Below are 20,801 nucleotides of genomic sequence, written 5' to 3' on the forward strand. Positions count from 1 at the left end.
AGGGCTACCTGACATACAACATCACTGATAAAAGGGTGGTTAAAGGATTGTGGGGTAGAGTTTATTGAAGACTGGCCACCTAATTCCCCAGATCTCTCACCAATTGAGAACCTGTGAGCCATCATAAAACAGCAATTGCAGAGTGTTGACGTGTCAACTCCTGTAAAACTTGCCGCTGCCATCAAAGTTGCATGGGAATCAGTCAACACTGATCTCTGAGAGGCTGATTTCATCCATTCCTATCCACCTCCAAAAGTGTAAGAAAAATAAATATAATGTTACAAAATATTTAGATGTAATTGGTGAGTACAGCAATAAAATTTCATGTCTTAATTTACTATAGTTTTTTTTTTTTAACCTATGCTTAAAGACAGGTGATTTACATACAGTAAATCACTATTCTGACAAGAGTTTCCAAGGCCACTGTATATATATGGTATATATATATACATATACATATACACATATATATATATATATATATATATATATATATATATATATATATATATATATATATATATATATATATATATATATATATATATATATATATATATATATATATATATATATATATATATATATATATATATATATATATATATATATATAACAACCACATGCACATGCACACACACACACACACACACACACACACATATATATATATATATATATATATATATATATATATATATATATATATATATATATATATATATATATATATATATATATATATATATATATATATATATATATATATATACAACATATACACAGTATATAAATATATACATATATATATATATATATATATATATATATATATATATATATATATATATATATATATATATATATATATATATATATAGTCAAGAATTTATATTCCTCCCTCCTAGTGAATTGCCATGTAACTGATTTCTAATAAAATCCATTATATCAGTTAACTGAGAGTCAAGCCAATATGGCTGACAAAGAGGGTTTCCTACTTATTTTTTAACCCAGGACGCATTCCATTCCCGCATCCAGGAAATGCCCAGGCCTGCTAAAAATAGCTCCCCACCTTTAACCCCTACTACATGAATACACCTAGATTTCCCCCCCTTCTGCAAGGTAGTGTTTGCGAGTTCAGCTCAAGAGAGGTTATAGGTATTATAGGGCGCAAGCCGCGCAAAGGGGAAGCTAGGATCTTAAGCTTTAAACACCTTATCTATAAGACCATTTTTTCCTTGAATTCCTGACTGGCGCCAGACTATTCTTTCAGGTACACCTGGATGTCCATAAACACGCCAAGCCCGCGACGATTTTGAAAACAAGAGCAAAAACAAGAGCCGAGACTTCCCAGCCGTATTCCCAGGCAGACGTCTGTACCCTGCTCTCTGGGTGCTGGTCAGCGACGACTCGAATGGACACTGACGGTGTATTCAGAGCTCAAATATACGTCTAAGGAGACTGCATATCCCAGTTCACAAATCTATGCCAAGATACCCTTTACTGACTGCCATCCAAATTTCACAACCATTCCTGGTCGCAGCCTGATTGCAAGAATCCGTTGCCAACCCAGAAATCATCTTGCTGAACTACTTCCATTATCCTGGAATTTACCCCTTTCATTGCATTGCTGCCTGTGAATTGATGCATTTTGGGCATATCAGAGTTAATTGTTTTAATGTGAATTGTTGCATCTGTGGACCCTCATATTTGTGTGGAGTGTCTTTAATTTACTGCATTTATGATCTATCATATGTGATTTATGTGTCTGTAAATTGTTACACTTTTGGTCTCACATACTTGCCCAATTTTCTGTAAATAAACCCCTTTTAAATGTAAAAGAATTCTAATTCCAAATTGGCACCCTTCATTATTTAGGTAAATCAAAGAAAATTCTAAGGTAAGTTCCAGTAGTATCCCTTTTGTCTATAAACACAAAATATGCTTATAAATGGCAACCATCATACTATACTGAAATCTTATGCAAAAAGCAATATCCACCTTATTTTCCCATATTTGTAACAAAATAAAAACCATAAAAACCTTACAAACAAAAATTTAACACACTTCTTTTTCTCTCATATGCAACACACAGTTCGGTAGGCTGCACGTTTTTCATTTGCACCTAGCACTGTAAAATACATCGTATTGTTCACAAAAGAAGTAAACCACTTTTTTCTCTTGTATTCAACACAATATGATAGTTTACAAAAACAATTAAATCAAAATAACACTTTAAAAAAACTCTCTCACCTGTGTGTGCAGCTCTTTGTGCTTATGATGGCCAGACGTTTTAAAAACTTAGGCTTCGATGTAAACAAACCTCAATTATTATTCTCTGTCTCTCTCTCTCTCTCTATACCGTATCTCTGTACTGTACATACCCTTTGATAAAATATGGATTACTGTACTGTAAACATAAACACACAAAACCAAACAAGCTCCAGGAAGTTCATCATTGCCATCAAATGAGTGTGTGCATCCGTACATGCCCTATGCACCCAAGTGTGTTTCTCTTTTGGTTTGTAAAAATAAAAAATGAGAAAATACCATACAAATATAGTGTAAATGAGAATATTGTAGCATAAAATATAAATTAAAAAGTGAAGGAGTGTGTGTTACTGTACTAGGCGTAAATGTAAAAATACCTCCCTCTCTCTCTATTCCATATCTTAGCACTGTATTAGATCCTTAATAAAATATGAATTACTTTATCATAAACATAAAAACATGAAACCATACAAGCTCAAGGAAGCACCAACACCATCAAATGACTGTGTGCATACATAAGTACCCTAAGCACACAACTGCGTTCATCTTTTGGCTTGTAAAAATAAAAAATGAGAAAATACAGTGCAGTAAAAATATAAATGAGAATACTGTAGAATAAAATACTCTCTCTCTCTCTCTCTCTCTCTCTCAGTACTGTGCATATCCTTTAACAAAACGTGAATTACTGTATCATAAACACAGAAACATGAAACCAAACAAACTCCATCAAATCAGGTCTACCTAGCCCTCTTCACCCATCCAACAGTGCATCCCCACCCACTCCCAACCAAAGAAACTGCTCCCCAGCTCCACCCACCTTCCAAAACAACACCTTCTCAGGTTTCTCTACACAGCATTACTGGCCCTCCTCTCCCACGGCGCCCAGCCATCCGACCCATCCCCACCTCAGAAACTTCTCCAGGCCTCCCACACCCTCAAGACCCTTTCTTAGTCTGTTTATGAGTTTAAGCAGTGTTACCAAGATTTTCCTGAAGCTACACAACACTGTCAACCATCGGAGAGCAGTTTTTAAAATTTTTTTTACTTATACATACATATATCTTTAAGCCTTGGTCCCTGGGGGTTGTGTCTGGATAATGACGATCAGGATAACAGAGTAATATATAACCTTGAATTGAGGTCTAGTGCACTAGAACCAAACAGAAGTTTAATTCTGATCAGCAGCCTATTTAATAAGAATGTCTTGATGTTAAAAACAGCAATTCTGCTGAAAACTGGGAAAGCCAGATAGGTCAAGAGTGGGAGAGAGACAGCTCCCCTGAAAGATGACAGACATGGCAAGGATGGTTGCGCTAAGAAGCTCCTTGGGATGAAGTCAAAGGCCAAAGAAAGGTAAAATTGGCAAGAGGATGAAGAAAGCCAATTAATTTCAAGAAGAAAGTAATAATTTTCTACTGGGCACATGCTTCTTCATCCGTGTTAAAATCATCTTCCATTATCAGCTTAATGACATTAAAAACTGCGCAAAAAAAGTTCTGCTTCATTTTCCCTTGTAACGACCCGAGTGGGCCGTTATGCAGGTTCTTTAACATACTCAGGACGGGGCTGTCTTGACTGACGGCAGATGCAACAAACAAAGGAGGGGAAAACAACAAAAACAATAAAATGAGCTTAAAATTAATTTATTTACAAGATTTACAAGTGAGTCAGGTCTGGTAAAAAGATAAAAAAACCATAAATACAAAAATAAGCCAAAAGGCAGCACTAAACAAAAGCAAGTTAAACAAAAAGTAGCTTTAAACAAAAAAAGGCAAAAATAAACAACAGCAGGCAGAAGAAAAAAAAAAACCAAACATACGTCCTCCATCGGGTCACCAAGACAGCCCTCAGCTGCACAACAGGGACAAGACCCCACAAACCAGAATACCCCGATGGAGACGTCAGGACAGCCTCACGCTGTCATCAAAGATGAGCAGCTCGTGGTCACACGACTACTCATGGTCACACTCCACCCTCACGACGTGCTCCACTTCGTAGGCGTGCTCCAATTTGCTGCTCAAAAACTCGACCAACGCCGACTCCAAAAACTGCCTGCTGCTGCTGCCACTGCCGCTACTTCTCGCTGCCCTACCAGACCCGACTGAAGACAGAAAAACGGCAGCTCACCACGAAAACATCAAAACAAAAAAACTTGAAGGTAAGGAGGCAGCAATCCACAAAGGGAACGAGGGGGAACCAGCAGTTCCCGCAAAACCATCACTTAACGTGACACCTCCCCACCTAAAAAAAAAAAAAAGATTATTTTTTTTTTTTACACTCAACTCCCCTCCAATGTCCGAACAACCCCCGCCAGCCAAAACAGAGCCATCCTGTCACGGTCGCCATTGTAACGACCCGAGTGGGCCGTTATGCAGGTTCTTTAACATAATCAGGACGGGGCTGTCTTGACTGACGGCAGATGCAACAAACAAAGGAGGGGAAAACAACAAAAACAATAAAATGAGCTTAAAATTAATTTATTTACAAGATTTACAAGTGAGTCAGGTCTGGTAAAAAGATAAAAACCATAAATACAAAAATAAGCCAAAAGGCAGCACTAAACAAAAGCAAGTTAAACAAAAAGTAGCTTTAAACAAAAAAGGCAAAAATAAACAACAGCAGGCAGAAGAAAAAAAACCAAACATACGTCCTCCATCGGGTCACCAAGACAGCCCTCAGCTGCACAACAGGGACAAGACCCCACAAACCAGAATACCCCGATGGAGACGTCAGGACAGCCTCACGCTGTCATCAAAGATGAGCAGCTCGTGGTCACACGACTACTCATGGTCACACTCCACCTCTACGACGTGCTCCACCGTAGACGTGCTCCAATTTGCTGCTCAAAAACTCGACCAACGTCGACTCCAAAAACTGCCTGCTGCTGCTGCCACTGCCGCTACTCTCGCTGCCCTACCAGACCCGACTGAAGACAGAAAAACGGCAGCTCACCACGAAAACATCAAAACAAAAAAAACTTGAAGGTAAGGAGGCAGCAATCCACAAAAGGGAACGAGCGGGGAACCAGCAGTTCCCGCAAAACCATCACTTAACGTGACATCCCTCGAAACTTTACAATCTACAATACCCTTATTGATGATCTAACCAACAGGAACCTGTGAAGCCAAGGGTGCATTCAAACCGTATCTTCCCTCACACAGTGTTACCTCATCCCAAACATCAATGAAGTTGATCACAACCTTCATGCTGTGCCTCCAGTGCTTTCTGACCACCCTGTCAGGGTAACAACTTGGGTACTGAACCTAGCTCTTCTTCAAATTACTTGAATATAGAGATGATCCACTGATATTTAGACTGATGAAGGAAAAGGCAAAAACAAAACCTCAGAATTGTCCATAATTATCCATGAAGAGGAAGATCTGTTCTTAACTGATTCCATCTAGGAAACCAAATATTGTACTAATTTTTCAAGATAAATTGCATTTGTCCTAGATATATGATTCAATTCTCTTATATGGATACCTTTTTGGACTAACTGGTTAGCCATTGATGCTCGACAACATGGCAGCAAAACAGTTAATGAATGGGGGAGTAAAACCCACTCATTTGGCTAAAAGCATTCACTCTTTCCTTTGGTGACCACAAACACAAGATAGTGGGAATGGTTAGGGGTGGAATTAAGATTAAAAGACTTGTTTTTACATCTCGGGAAAATGTAATTATCTTTAAAAATTACTATTTGTTCCTATGAAAATACAAAACATGTGGAAACTCACTCCTTACAAGGTAGATATTATACAAAGAACATTACTGGTAATGTATTTCCCAACTGAAATTGCTAACTACTAGGGTAAGTATGTGAGCATGGTATTCCCATTGTGTTGTAACAGGAGTGCCCGGGCCGGGGTAGCAATTGTTACTGCAATTAGTTCCAAATACTCTAATGCCCTAGGCCCACTTGTAAAAGAAGGATGGACAGAGTTCCACCTACTAAGTTACAGAGAGGATACTAAATTGTGTAACTAATCTGCATCTACCAAAACCACTATTTACAAGGCCTTAGAGAGAGAGAGAGAGAGAGAGAGAGAGAGAGAGAGAGAGAGAGAGAGAGAGAGAGAGAGAGAGAGAGAGAGAGAGAGAGAGAGAGAATGTTGGGGGGTAATCAGCAACTAATTATCCTCAATTCATTTTTTAGTTTTCACCAAGATCCTTTTTTGCATATCTAATGCCAATATAGTTAGAATATCTATTCAAATTACATTTTTGCACTGGATTCTATTTCCCCATATGTATTTCCATATGGCAACTATGAATTAATACTTTCTTAAAAGTGGTGTACTGTACTTACCCTTGTCACTGTGCATATCTCAACACTGTAGTTTGTTTTCTTGTTGTGAAGACATTTTTCTTTTCCTGATCAAAGACAATTTTTGATCAAAACTCATGTTCAAAGTGAATTTTTGTGAGAACGGATATCACAACAGAACTTTCCACTGCATAAAAATATTCTTATTTAGAAGTCAATTAAGATTTTTTTTTATTATTTCCATTTATGAAATGATATATTTCTCACAGGAAGCCTTTATTACCTAGGAATCTGCCATTAAAGCAACTTTTGCTATGCTTTATATAACAGCTTCCCCAGGTGACTCAGATGATATTCACTGCACCCTTAGTCTGTTAAGACTAGACTCAACACTGGGGAACAAGTTTGCTGAAAAAATAATTCAGTCTGTCTCTCTTCTTTAAGTTCTTAGTAGAATGAAAATCACATTTGTGGCCAGAGTGTTTTCCAATGAAATTATCAGTCCTACAGCAAGAAAATAAAATGGACAGCCCAATGATATGGAAGCAAAAGCTAAGCAAAAATAAAATTAAACGGCAAAAGGCACAGCAGTTAGGAGTGATGAGATGCTGAAAAGGATGACAGATCATACCAGGAACAATGTAGACAGTAACCATCAGGGGAGCTTCTTGTATTCAAAACATAAAAGTACTGTATATAAAGTTAAGTTATATATAACACTTATCATTCAGACTAGCATACCCACATATAACCCAAACATAGGTAAGAATACATTACAGTAATTCCTCAATTATCTGGATTAATAGAGCCAGGGGTCTGTTGAATAACGTTGAAATCCGGATAATGACAAGTAAAAAAAATCTAGTATGTGCAACTCCCTACCCTTCCTCACCTAACACTGTCAATACTGCATAGTGGTGAACACTTAATATTCTTATAAACAACAAACATCACAATCTAAACTGAAAACTTTATGCATAAAACAATTATCTACCTTATTTACACGTGTAACAAAATAAACTCCATAAAACACTTATAAACAAAAAAAGCAACCCCCTTCTTTTTCTCTTGTATGCAACAGTTAGTTCAGTAGGTTACACATTTTTCATTTGCTGCTGTAAACTCTAAATATGCTTATAAACAACAACCATCACACTTCAAACTGAAAAATCATGCAAAAAGCATTATCTACCTTATTTTCCCATATTTGTAACAAAATAAACTCCATAAATACTCTTTAAAAAAAAGCAATACCTATCTTTTTCTCTCATACACGACACGTAGTTCAGTAGACACATTTTTCATTTGCAGCCGTAACACTAAATGTGATTATAGTGATCCTGTCCTCCTACCAAATTCCTTCACATATTTCTTCAGCTTGCTCTGGGAAGTACTAAAACCATGTGGGGTTGACAGGGCAATGCCATGCTTCAACCTTGCTCCATCCTCTCGATGATTCCCAATTTTTGTTGAAGGGTCAACACCTTCCTCGCCCTCTTAAGACGAGATGGGGCCATACACACAATCAACAGCATGACAAACAACACAAGCATGACCTGCAATGTTGCAGGCACCGCTAAGAACGCCACATGCTCCATAACAGGTGCAAATGCAATCCACTTGAAAGCAATTCAAACACATGACTGGTCAAACACCAAGAGGGAAAACGGTCTTTGTTACCAAATGCACTGATGTTTTCCAGATGTAGCCAATTACTGTAATGTATATGTTCATGATGCTATGCCTATCAGCCATTCAAAATAAAAAATGATGTAGTATGTTTCTGCCAATAGCGAGAAACACAAGTACTTGTCCAACAATGCACCTTCTCTTAAACTGAAGATGTATCCATATCAGCAAATAAAAAATTGGTAAACAATGGGAACGTTTCATAACGTGTTACGTGATGTCAAGCTTTTGAGTCAGTAGCAATTATGAAAGCCAACTCTTTCCCTCTACCTCTTTTGCTCTGCATGTTCATGAGTTTGTTTCTTGGCGCATTACCGTATCACAATTCTCATTTTTTTTGCTTTGCTTGATTTACTGTACTGTATTGTATTACAAGTTTAGCTGACTCTAATATGATTATCACACATATCATAACAGAATACAAGAGAATATTTTATCACTGTAGATACTTCATCTCCAATCACAGTAAAAATATTGAAAATAAGAATTCTGTATGTAAGCAAGACACCAAACAGGATGTACCAAATTCACCCACACCATGGAATGCGTGCGTACACACGTGCATTTTTTCTTTTATTTTTTTTTTGTCTGCTTGATTTACTGTACAGTATTTCATTACAAGTTTAGTTGACTCTAAGTATGATTATCATACATATAACAGTACACAAGAGAATAATTTATCACTGTTGCTATTTCATCTCTAATCCCCGTAAAAATACTTAAAATGTGAATTTCATAAGTAGGCAAGACAAAACCAAAAAGGCTGTAGCAAGTTCACAGACAACATGGAAAGAGTGTGCATACTTACGTACCCTACACACATGACTGTGTTTATCTTTTGGTTTGAAAAAATAAAAAATTATGAAATACAGTAAAAAAATAAACAAGAAACACTCTTGTACCCCACGCACATGATTGCATTTATCTTTTAGTTTGAAAAAATACAAAATGAGAAAATGCAGTAAAAATATAAATGAGAATACTCTAGCGTAAAATATGAATAAAAAATAAAGGAGTGTGCGCGTTACTGAACTTAAGCTTTGATGTGAAATACCTCAATTATTGTCCTCTCTCTACGCTGTCCCTCCTCTCCCATGGTGCCCAGCCCACTGAACCCCACTCCCACCTTGGAAACTTCTTGAGGACCCCCCCCCACCCCAAAACCTTTTCTTCGGCAGTTTTTCAAATTTTCTGAAATTTGTATAAATCATATGCTGTATATTTGGGGCCTTGGTCCGGGTGTGTCAGTTAATGTTCAGTGTCGAATAATGATGATCTGGATAACTAAGGGATTACTTACCTTAGTTCTTGTTATTAAAGCTCATCCAGCATATATACAGTATTTTTGAAATAAAACGTATTATTGGGATACTTACCTACTGTTAAGGATAGTTTATATTTCTTTGCAAATCAGCACAGTTGGTAAGATTCACACTACATCATTTTAATTAAAGAAAAAAGGCAGTCGACCTTAAGAAAGTGTTCTCACCATCTGACTTATATACTTTAATGATAGTTCATTACTTCTTTTCTTGCACTGTTAACATTTGCCATTATTTTTTTAAGTTAATAGAAGGAATAGAATACAGAATGTCTATGTCTTTCTAAAATATATTTGTAAATGAGATTTTACACTTAGTATAAAGAGTCTGTAATGTAAGTTTTAAAACAATTAACCAAACCAAAAAAACAGTGGTTGTAAACTGTTTTTACACTACTGTATATACTGTATACAAATGCTAATGGCTACATTAAGTCAAAGAGTATCGTTGGCTTTATAAAGTTGTGAATTTTCAATAAATGTCAGCATTTGGTCCAATGCATACACTGTGAGTCTAACTTAAAATAGAGTAACCAAAGTACTGAAACTCAATTTCATAAAAATCAATAGACAAAATCAAAAGGTGATACTAACCTGCTCAGTTAACGACCAGCCAGATGTCTGACTATGAGTCCTTAACATGGTTGATTTTTTATTTTGTGGAGAAAAGTTTTCTTCAATCAGATGAGCCCAAAGTTTCCGTGCAGCTCTCATTTTTGCAATTTCCTTTAATGGTAAAACAATTGCCATATGAGATGCCATTAAGTGAGAATTGCTTAAAAATCTTCATAAAAATAAACTTGAAAAGCATTAACATACTCTTGTACTGAAATCCTTCAAAAATATATAACTGAATTCTGGGTTTGTGTCTTAAAACTAATATTTAATACATAATATTCATGTCTAAAACATGGGTATGATTATACAGTATTTAGTCTTCATTTTGCTTTAAATATAGTTTATAAAGCAGTAACTATTACATCATTCACTAAAATCTTATGAGCTCTTTCTGTTCTAGTGTTTTTAGTATATTTCCAACTGAACACAAAAGACAAGAAGGTAAAACTTACCATATAGAAATTCATTCCAACACCCCAAAAGAATGACAGTCGAGGAGCAAACTGGTCAATTTTTAAACCTGCTTTCAGCCCAGTTCGGCAATACTCTAAACCATCAGCTAATGTGAAAGCCATTTCCAGCACAGCATTAGCACCAGCTTCTTGCATATGATATCCACTAATGCTAATGCTATTAAATTTTGGCATGTGCTGAAAAAAAAAAAAAAAAATTCAGTACAGTATTTACTGAGAAAATCATTTCTATAAAACTTACACACTATGTATTATCTCCTTTGTAAAAGGAAAAATATTCTAATTAAGGAATTGTAGAAAAAAACAATTCTGGTGAAACAGGTCATGTTTTATGATTTTGCCAGTATCAATACACACAAAAAAAAATTCAGTTAAATATAAGACTGGGTTCTATAAAAAAAAATTATCCTGACTTTTGCTAAGACTACAATTTCATAATACAAATAAGTATAAAATAATTTCAAAACTTACACAAATACCCTATTACTTTTCTCAAGTACCATGTAAATTTATCTATCTCAAAATACAGTAGAACAAAATATTCTCTTGTACATAAGCACCTGATATTGCAACATACCTAAAAAGTATTCTACTGCAATATATAAGCAAAATGCAACAGTACAAAAAGTACAAGCAACACTTATCATATACAGTAATTTATTTTGGTTCCTAAAAAACAAGAATCACTAGAACACTTATTAGCAACACATGCATATAATGACACTAAACGAAACAAAATCATGCAAAGCAAGGAAATTACACAATGCCAGAAAATAAAATAGACAGAAACATGAGAACAGATTCCATTTTCATTTAGCTATTCCATTAACTCCAAAACAAATGTATAGTAATCCATCGATTATCAGAATTCACCTTATCTGGAACTCGACATTATCCAAATGCAACCAGCCCCTAGGGACCAAAGACATATATACAGTAAGTAGAATCTACTGGTCACTTTTTACCAGATACATATTTAATTGTAATAACGACAATGCCCTCTTAACTTCTTGAATTCTTTGCGCCTTTTTGGAAATGCGTGTCACTACAAAGCCTCAGATCCATGTGCAATAAATCTGAAGCAATTATGATGTCTGGTAGCAGGAAACAAACTTATGTCCCATAATCACGAGGCCACATTGCCAACCTGACCACGAGAAGGATAAATGCCTATTGCCTCTCATACATACATATACCTGTTGAATTTAGATATATTTATTTGAGGTGGAATAGACCCATCCTCACCATTGTAGCAATATGGGCAATCGTCTTTATTGCTTTTTAGGCTGAAATATATATGTAGAATCTACTGATCACTTTTTACCATATACTGTACATATGTAATTGTAATAGCCACAATGAACTTCTTAACTTCTCAAATTCTTCAAGCTTTATTGATAAGCTTGTCACTACGAAGCCTTAGATCCAAGTGCAAGAAATAAATAAATTATATATATATATATATATATATATACAGGCAGTCCCCGGTTTACGACGGTTCCGGCTTACGACGTTCGAGGTTCGACGCTTTTCAAATATATTCATCAGAAATTATTTCTGGCTTACGACGCATGTTCGGGTTCTGACGTCGTCATTGCCGATCCAACGGAAGAAATATGGCCCCAAAATGGCAGAATAATCATAATTTGAAGGTTTTTTGATGTAAAACTCAATAATAATGCAGTTTACATCGTTTTCAATGCACCCAGAGCATTAAAAGTAAGGTTTTCTTATGATTTTGACGATTTTCGGACGATGTTCCGACTTACGACGATTTTCGGGTTCTGACTTGTTTTGGCGCAAGAACGGAACCCCGTCGTAAACTGGGATCGACTGTATATATATATATATATATATATATATATATATATATATATATATATATATATATATATATATATATATATATATATATATATATATATATATATCATTATATACATACACACACACACACACACACACACACACACACACACACATATATATATATATACATCTCACCAGGGGAAGCATAGGGAAAGGCGTCGTACTCAGGTACATTTATTTTGCCAACGTTTCACGATTCATAATCGCATCCTCAAGGCTATAATAAAGATACAAACGAACTTAAAACCAAGCACTGCATAATCCATTAAAATTACGCAATATTTAATCAAATTTAATGAACATCAGCATGTAGAAAGCTTGAAAATAATTTATGAACATCTTAAAACAGGAAATTATACTAAACATTAAAAATATGTACAAAATATCTATAAGATTCTAAAAACAGTAAAAAATATTTAAAAAATATTTAAAACATTTAAAACACTAAAAAATTTATGGCTATTCTGTACCTTATCCTCGCAAAGGACGGGCAGTGACTGAGAGTTTCGTAAAAACAAACAACGCACCTTAGGCAATAAACAACTGTACAGAGGAGGATTGCATATTTAAAGACGGAACTATCTTTTTTATCATAAGGGACTCCAAGATTGTTAGGTCGTTTTCATTATGTACTTGACCTATAATTGCAAAGTCCTTATCTTCAATGTATGCTTTGCATGACCTAGAATGGTTCCTAATATTTGACTGATCGGGATTTGATAATCTACTGCCCGTTCTAAAACTTACGCCCCTGTGGGAATCTATTCTCACCTTGAGTAGCCTCTTCGTACAACCCACATAAGTCCCGTGATCACATCTCGGGCACGTATATTTATAAATAACATTAGATTTTAGAAGAGGACTAAGGCGGTCTTTCATTCTGAACAGGGATCCGATCGTTAATGGATTTTTTGGAACTATTTTAAGGTTTAGGGCCGGGAATTCTTTTGAATTATTGTCAGGAACTTTTTCCTGAAAAGGTCGTCATGTAAAAAGGGAAGCTGGCAAACATTTTCAATTTTGGTGCTGTCGAAACTGATGGTACCTCCATGAACCTAGCATTTAGCATTTTCCTTAGCATTTTAAACAATAGTTTGTCTGGAAAGCAGTTATTTTTAAGATACTGGGAAAGAAAGTTAATTTCCTCATTAAAGTAAACCAATTAGAGGTATGAGAGAAGGCCCTGTGGAGGAGAGTTGAGATAGTGTTGAGTTTAAAACTATAAAACAAGAACTATAAAAATTGATACCTAACCCAGTAAAAGTCTTTTTTCTAAAAACCCCAGTGTAGAAGCCTTGTTCATTCCTGGACACTAAAACATCTAGAAAGGGAAGCTTGTTATTTTCTTCTTCATCAAGTGTAAATCTGATATTAGGGTGTAAGGTATTGACAAATTCTGAGAACTGTTCTGCATTAAACTTGTTTGAATAAGGCGAAAGTGTCATCTACATATCTACGATAAAACTGTGGCAAGAAACTAAGCGGGCAATCATCAAAAATACGCTCCTCCAGTGAGCACATGAAAATATTAGCAAGTGTCGGGCCTAGTGGGGATCCCATTGCCACACCTTCCACTTGTCTGTACAAAAAACCATTAAAAATGAAAGTCATGTCCTGCACGGCTAATTCTAAAAACTGTTTAAATAACTGGCGACTAAAATTATGAAAAGTAGAGTCCGGCTCTATAAATAATTTATTTAAAATAATTTCTATTGTCTCCCCCACAGGGACATTAGTAAAAAGTGACTCTACATCCAGACTGACCATAAATAATTCTGAATCTTGTATGATAATATCCTCCTTGAATTTATGAGAGTTACTTAAAGAAAAATCATTTTTAGTGAGAGGCTCAAGTAGAGGAACCAAAAATTTGGCTAACTTATAACTGGGGTGTTCACTGAGGAAAGAATGGGCCTTAATGGAACATTTTCTTTGTGTATTTTGGGCAGACCATATAAAACCCCGTCACGAAGACCCGTGAGGGAATAGTTCCTGATACATATTATCATCAATTATCTTTTTTTCTTTTAACATCCTCAAAACCTTACAATTTTGTCCTCTGGTTTAATGATATTGTACAAGTCTGGAACACCTATTTTCTCAAATTTCGTATGGTCATTTAAGATAATATCCATCTTATCAATATAAGTATCCTTATCTAAAATTACGCAACCCTTACCTTTGTCTGGTTTTGTAATAATAATACTGTCATCATTAGCCAAGTTTTTAAAATGTCAAAGTCATATTTGTTGAAGAATGGAGTCCATCTAGTTTTTAACTTATGATAGGTACAATGAGCAAGAGATGATAACTGCGACCTAAGATTGTCCAAATTAGCATTGAAAGGAAGGGATTTAAGAGGCGTGAAAGAGAGATTCTATGGGTAGAAAAAACCTGCTGTAGTTCGGCCTATAATTAGGTAAACAAAATTCCAAACCTAGAGAAAGTAAGAACTCTTCTCTCTTTGACAATAACCTTCTCGAAAAGTTAAACACGGTAGTCATATTATTATTACAGAATTTAGGCGTGATTATTCCTAAGCTCCTTAGTTTTCTATTATGTCTCTCATTTACATCGTTGATAAAATTTAAAATGGTATTGTTAAAAAGACGTACAAAAATTACCTTGTCCAAAATGGTGAGAGAATTACTTACGAAGGTTTTCTGTTCAGTTACCAGCAGGTTTAACCTTTCGATATTTTTCTGCTTAGAGACAATCTCCATCTCCAACAGTCGTTTTGTAGCTTCAATATAAAATTCGAATGATAGAGTGAGGCTTTATGCACTTTAAATTTCACAAAATTAGGCACTACATTATTTAGGTGACAAAACTGTAGGAATGTCAAATCCAATTTAGCTTTCTCTAACTTCTTGGTGGATCTCTCCAGCGATCTGCATCTTGTTATTAGTTGAACGCCATACCTCCTCCTAATAAGTTCTTGAAAGTGGTTAAAACCTCTTGATCTGTTTTGTTTACCTAATTATAGGCCGAACTACAGCAGGTTTTTTCTACCCATAGAATCTCTCTTTCGCCGTCTTAAATCCCTTCCTTTCAATGCTAATTTGGACAATCTTAGGTCGCAGTTATCATCTCTTGCTCATTGTACCTATCATAAGTTAAAAACTAGATGGACTCCATTCTTCAACAAATATGACTTTGACATTTTAAAAAACTTGGCTAATGATGACAGTATTATTATTACAAAACCAGACAAAGGTAAGGGTTGCGTAATTTTAGATAAGGATACTTATATTGATAAGATGGATATTATCTTAAATGACCATACGAAATTTGAGAAAATAGGTGTTCCAGACTTGTACAATATCATTAAACCAGAGGACAAAATTGTAAGGTTTTTGAGGATGTTAAAAGAAAAAAAGATAATTGATGATAATATGTATCAGGAACTATTCCCTCACGGGTCTTCGTGATGGGGTTTTATATGGTCTGCCCAAAATACACAAAGAAAATGTTCCATTAAGGCCCATTCTTTCCTCAGTGAACACCCCCAGTTATAAGTTAGCCAAATTTTTGGTTCCTCTACTTGAGCCTCTCACTAAAAATGATTTTTCTTTAAGTAACTCTCATAAATTCAAGGAGGATATTATCATACAAGATTCAGAATTATTTATGGTCAGTCTGGATGTAGAGTCACTTTTTACTAATGTCCCTGTGGGGGAGACAATAGAAATTATTTTAAATAAATTATTTATAGAGCCGGACTCTACTTTTCATAATTTTAGTCGCCAGTTATTTAAACAGTTTTAGAATTAGCCGTGCAGGACATGACTTTCATTTTTAATGGTTTTTGTACAGACAAGTGGAAGGTGTGGCAATGGGATCCCCACTAGGCCCGACACTTGCTAATATTTTCATGTGCTCACTGGAGGAGCGTATTTTTGATGATTGCCCGCTTAGTTTCTTGCCACAGTTTTATCGTAGATATGTAGATGACACTTTCGCCTTATTCGAAACAAGTTTAATGCAGAACAGTTCTCAGAATTTGTCAATACCTTACACCCTAATATCAGATTTACACTTGATGAAGAAGAAAATAACAAGCTTCCCTTTCTAGATGTTTTAGTGTCCAGGAATGAACAAGGCTTCTACACTGGGGTTTTTAGAAAAAAGACTTTTACTGGGTTAGGTATCAATTTTTATAGTTCTTGTTTTTATAGTTTTAAACTCAACACTATCTCAACTCTCCTCCACAGGGCCTTCTCTCATACCTCTAATTGGTTTACTTTTAATGAGGAAATTAACTTTCTTTCCCAGTATCTTAAAAATAACTGCTTTCCAGACAAACTATTGTTTAAAATGCTAAGGAAAATGCTAAATGCTAGGTTCATGGAGGTACCATCAGTTTCGACAGCACCAAAATTGAAAATGTTTGCCAGCTTCCCTTTTTTACATGACGACCTTTTCAGGAAAAAGTTCCTGACAATAATTCAAAAAGAATTCCCGGCCCTAAACCTTAAAATAGTTCCAAAAAATCCATTAACGATCGGATCCCTGTTCAGAATGAAAGACCGCCTTAGTCCTCTTCTAAAATCTAATGTTATTTATAAATATACGTGCCCGAGATGTGATCACGGGACTTATGTGGGTTGTACGAAGAGGCTACTCAAGGTGAGAATAGATTCCCACAGGGGCGTAAGTTTTAGAACGGGCAGTAGATTATCAAATCCCGATCAGTCAAATATTAGGAACCATTCTAGGTCATGCAAAGCATACATTGAAGATAAGGACTTTGCAATTATAGGTCAAGTACATAATGAAAACGACCTAACAATCTTGGCGTCCCTTATGATAAAAAAGATAGTTCCGTCTTTAAATATGCAATCCTCCTCTGTACAGTTGTTTATTGCCTAAGGTGCGTTGTTTGTTTTTACGAAACTCTCAGTCACTGCCCGTCCTTTGCGAGGATAAGGTACAGAATAGCCATAAATTTTTTAGTGTTTTAAATGTTTTAAATATTTTTAAATATTTTTACTGTTTTTAGAATCTTATAGATATTTTGTACATATTTTTAATGTTTAGTATAATTTCCTGTTTTAAGATGTTCATAAATTATTTTCAAGCTTTCTACATGCTGATGTTCATTAAATTTGATTAAATATTGCGTAATTTTAATGGATTATGCAGTGCTTGGTTTTAAGTTCGTTTGTATCTTTATTATAGCCTTGAGGATGCGATTATGAATCGTGAAACGTTGGCAAAATAAATGTACCTGAGTACGACGCCTTTCCCTATGCTTCCCCTGGTGAGATGTACCTAGAGCTGCAGCTCCGTCTTCTAAGGATATATATATATATATATATATATATATATATATATATATATATATATATATATATATATATATATATATATATATGATTGGGAAAGTGTTGACTTCTAGCAAGAAGGATATGTAGAACAAATAGGACGACGAAAAGAAGGTGATACATATTCAGCTTTATTTACAGCCAACATTTCAAAGCATGGCTTCATCATCAGGGCTAAAATACAAAAATAACAACAATTAAAATCAATACAAAGGACTCAGTAAAATTGTTAACATTAAAATATAGATATTAAAACTGAAACATAAAAGTTAAAACAAAACCAACCTAACGCCTCAAGAAAAGAAAACTGAGTGACCAAGAAGGGCACCAAAAGGATGAAGAGACCTCTTAAGCAATAAACAGAGGGGCAGAAGAAGACTGACTATTCAAAGATGGAACCAGTTGTTTGAAGGTTAACGACTAGAGGATATGGAGAGAAGTTTCACCAGTAGCTTACTCTAAGATTTCAAAATTGTCATAGGAAATACAAGCTTTGCATTGTTTAGAATGTTCCCTTATGTTAGAAAACTCCTTCTTACTCAATGTACACTCTGTTATATGGCTAACGCCACGATGAGAGTCAACTCACACTTTCAGCATTCTTTTGGTGGATCCGACGTAAGTCCCGAGATTACATTTCGGGCAAGTATACTTATAGACCACCAAAGAACGCACAAGGTTGGGAACACTGTCTTTAAATCTAAAAAGAGAGCCAATTGTTCTTGGATTCCTTAGAACAGGTTTGGGATTGAGACATTAAAAGTATTTCTTTAAAATTTGCCTCAGCATAGTTAAAAATTTTTCATCATTCGTAAAAGGCTAGGAAACAAAAATCAAGTTTAGGTACTGTCTCAATCCTATATATATATATATATATATATATATATATATATATATATATATATATATACATATATATATATATATATATATATATATATATATATATATATATATATATATATATATATATATATATATATATATATATATATATATATATAATCAAAAGCTACAAACATCCTTTAATATCCAATTCGCTCTACCTCGGAAATAATATATTTTCATATATGTTACCGAAGGGGAATTTTTTACTTAATAATACGTCCAACGTCCCGTGGGGTCGAACCAGCGACCGACGAGGAATCAGGACTACAGTGACGCACTAACGCAGTCGGCCACAAGAGAGGTATAAGTGAATAACATCTCCCATCAACTCACCCGTCGAACTCAGGTGTTTTGCGTTTGGAGACGATATCCACCCACCTCTGCCATGTTGACCGTGTAGTGCGTTTGTCGCACGTAGCCATATTATGACTATTTATCACATCACCGTGATTCATATACAATCAGAAAGCTACAAACGTCCTTTAATATCCATTCGCTCTACCTCGGAAATAATATATTTTCATATATGTTACCGAAGGGGAATTTTTACTTGATAATAAGTCCACCGTCCCGGGGTCGAACCAGCGACCGACGAGGAATCAGGACTACAGTGACGCACTAACGCCAGTCGGCCACAAGAGAGGTATAAGTGAATAACATCTCCCATCAACTCACCCGTCAAACTCAGGTGTTTTGCGTTTGGAGACGATATCCACCCACCTCTGCCATGTTGACCGTGTAGTGCGTTTGTCGATACGTAGCCATATTATGACTATTTATCACATCACCATGATTCATATACAATCAGAAAGTTACAAACGTCCTTTAATATCCAATTCGCTCTACCTCGGATATAATATATTTTCACATATGTTACCGAAGGGGAATTTTTTACTTGATAATAAGTCCACCGTCCCGTGGGGTCGAACCAGCGACGGACGAGGAATCAGGACTACAGTGACGCACTAACGCAGTCGGCCACAAGAAAGGTATAAGTGAATAACATCTCCCATCAACTCACCCGTCGAACTCAGGTGTTTTGCGTTTGGAGACGATATCCACCCACCTCTGCCATGTTGAACGTGTAGTGCTTTTGTCGCACGTAGCCATATTATGACTATTTATCACATCACCGTGATTCATACACAATCAGAAAGCTACAAATGTCCTTTAATATCCAATTCGCTCTACCTCGGAAATAATATATTTTCATATATGTTACCGAAGGGGAATTTTTTACTTGATAATAAGTCCACCGTCCCGTGGGGTCAACCAGCGACAGGCGAGGAATCAGGACTACAGTGGCGCACTAACGCATGTCGGCCACAAGAAAGGTATAAGTGAATAACATCTCCCATCAACTCACCCGTCGAACTCAGGTGTTTTGCGTTTGGAGGCGATATCCACCCACCTCTGCCATGTTGACCGTGTAGTGCGTTTTGTCGCACGTAGCCATATTATGACTATTTATCACATCACCGTGATTCATATACAATCAGAAAGCTACAAACGTCCTTTAATATCAATTCGCTCTACCTTGGATATAATATATTTTCATATATGTTACCGAAGGGAATTTTTACTTGATAATAAGTCCACCGTCCGTGGGTCGAACCAGCGACGGACGAGGAATCAGGACTACAGTGACGCACTAACGCAGTCGGCCACAAGAGAGGTATAAGTGAATAACATCTCCCATCAACTCACCCGTCGAACTCAGGTGTTTTGCGTTTGGAGGCGATATCCACCACCTCTGCCATGTTGACCGTGTAGTGCTTTTGTCGCATACGTAGCCATATTATGACTATTTATCACATCACCGTGATTCATACACAATCAGAAAGCTACAAACGTCCTTTAATATCCAATTCGCTCTACCTCGGAAATAATATATTTTCATATATGTTACGAAGGAAATTTTACTTGATAATAAGTCCACCGTCCCGTGAGGTCGAACCAGCGACAGACGAGAATCAGGACTACAGTGGCGCACTAACGCAGTCGGCCACAAGAAAGGTATAAGTGAATAACATCTCCCATCAACTCACCCGTCGAACTCAGGTGTTTTGCGTTTGGAG

General features: G+C 35.8%; 1 protein-coding gene across 1 annotated transcript in view; it reads right to left on the reverse strand.

The window, feature by feature from the left end:
* Positions 1–20,801, reverse strand: part of LOC136843714 (methylmalonyl-CoA mutase, mitochondrial-like) — a 418,104-nt gene that overhangs the window by 256,510 nt on the left and 140,793 nt on the right. The window contains exons 6-7 of the mRNA XM_067112308.1: positions 10,619–10,816; positions 10,143–10,274 (exon numbers count right to left, since the gene is read on the reverse strand). Of these exons, the coding sequence (XP_066968409.1) occupies positions 10,143–10,274; positions 10,619–10,816 (330 nt within the window). The remainder of the gene's footprint in view (positions 1–10,142; positions 10,275–10,618; positions 10,817–20,801) is intronic.

The sequence above is a fragment of the Macrobrachium rosenbergii genome, chromosome 12, assembly GCF_040412425.1.
Source record: "Macrobrachium rosenbergii isolate ZJJX-2024 chromosome 12, ASM4041242v1, whole genome shotgun sequence".
In the NCBI taxonomy this organism is placed as follows: domain Eukaryota; kingdom Metazoa; phylum Arthropoda; class Malacostraca; order Decapoda; family Palaemonidae; genus Macrobrachium; species Macrobrachium rosenbergii.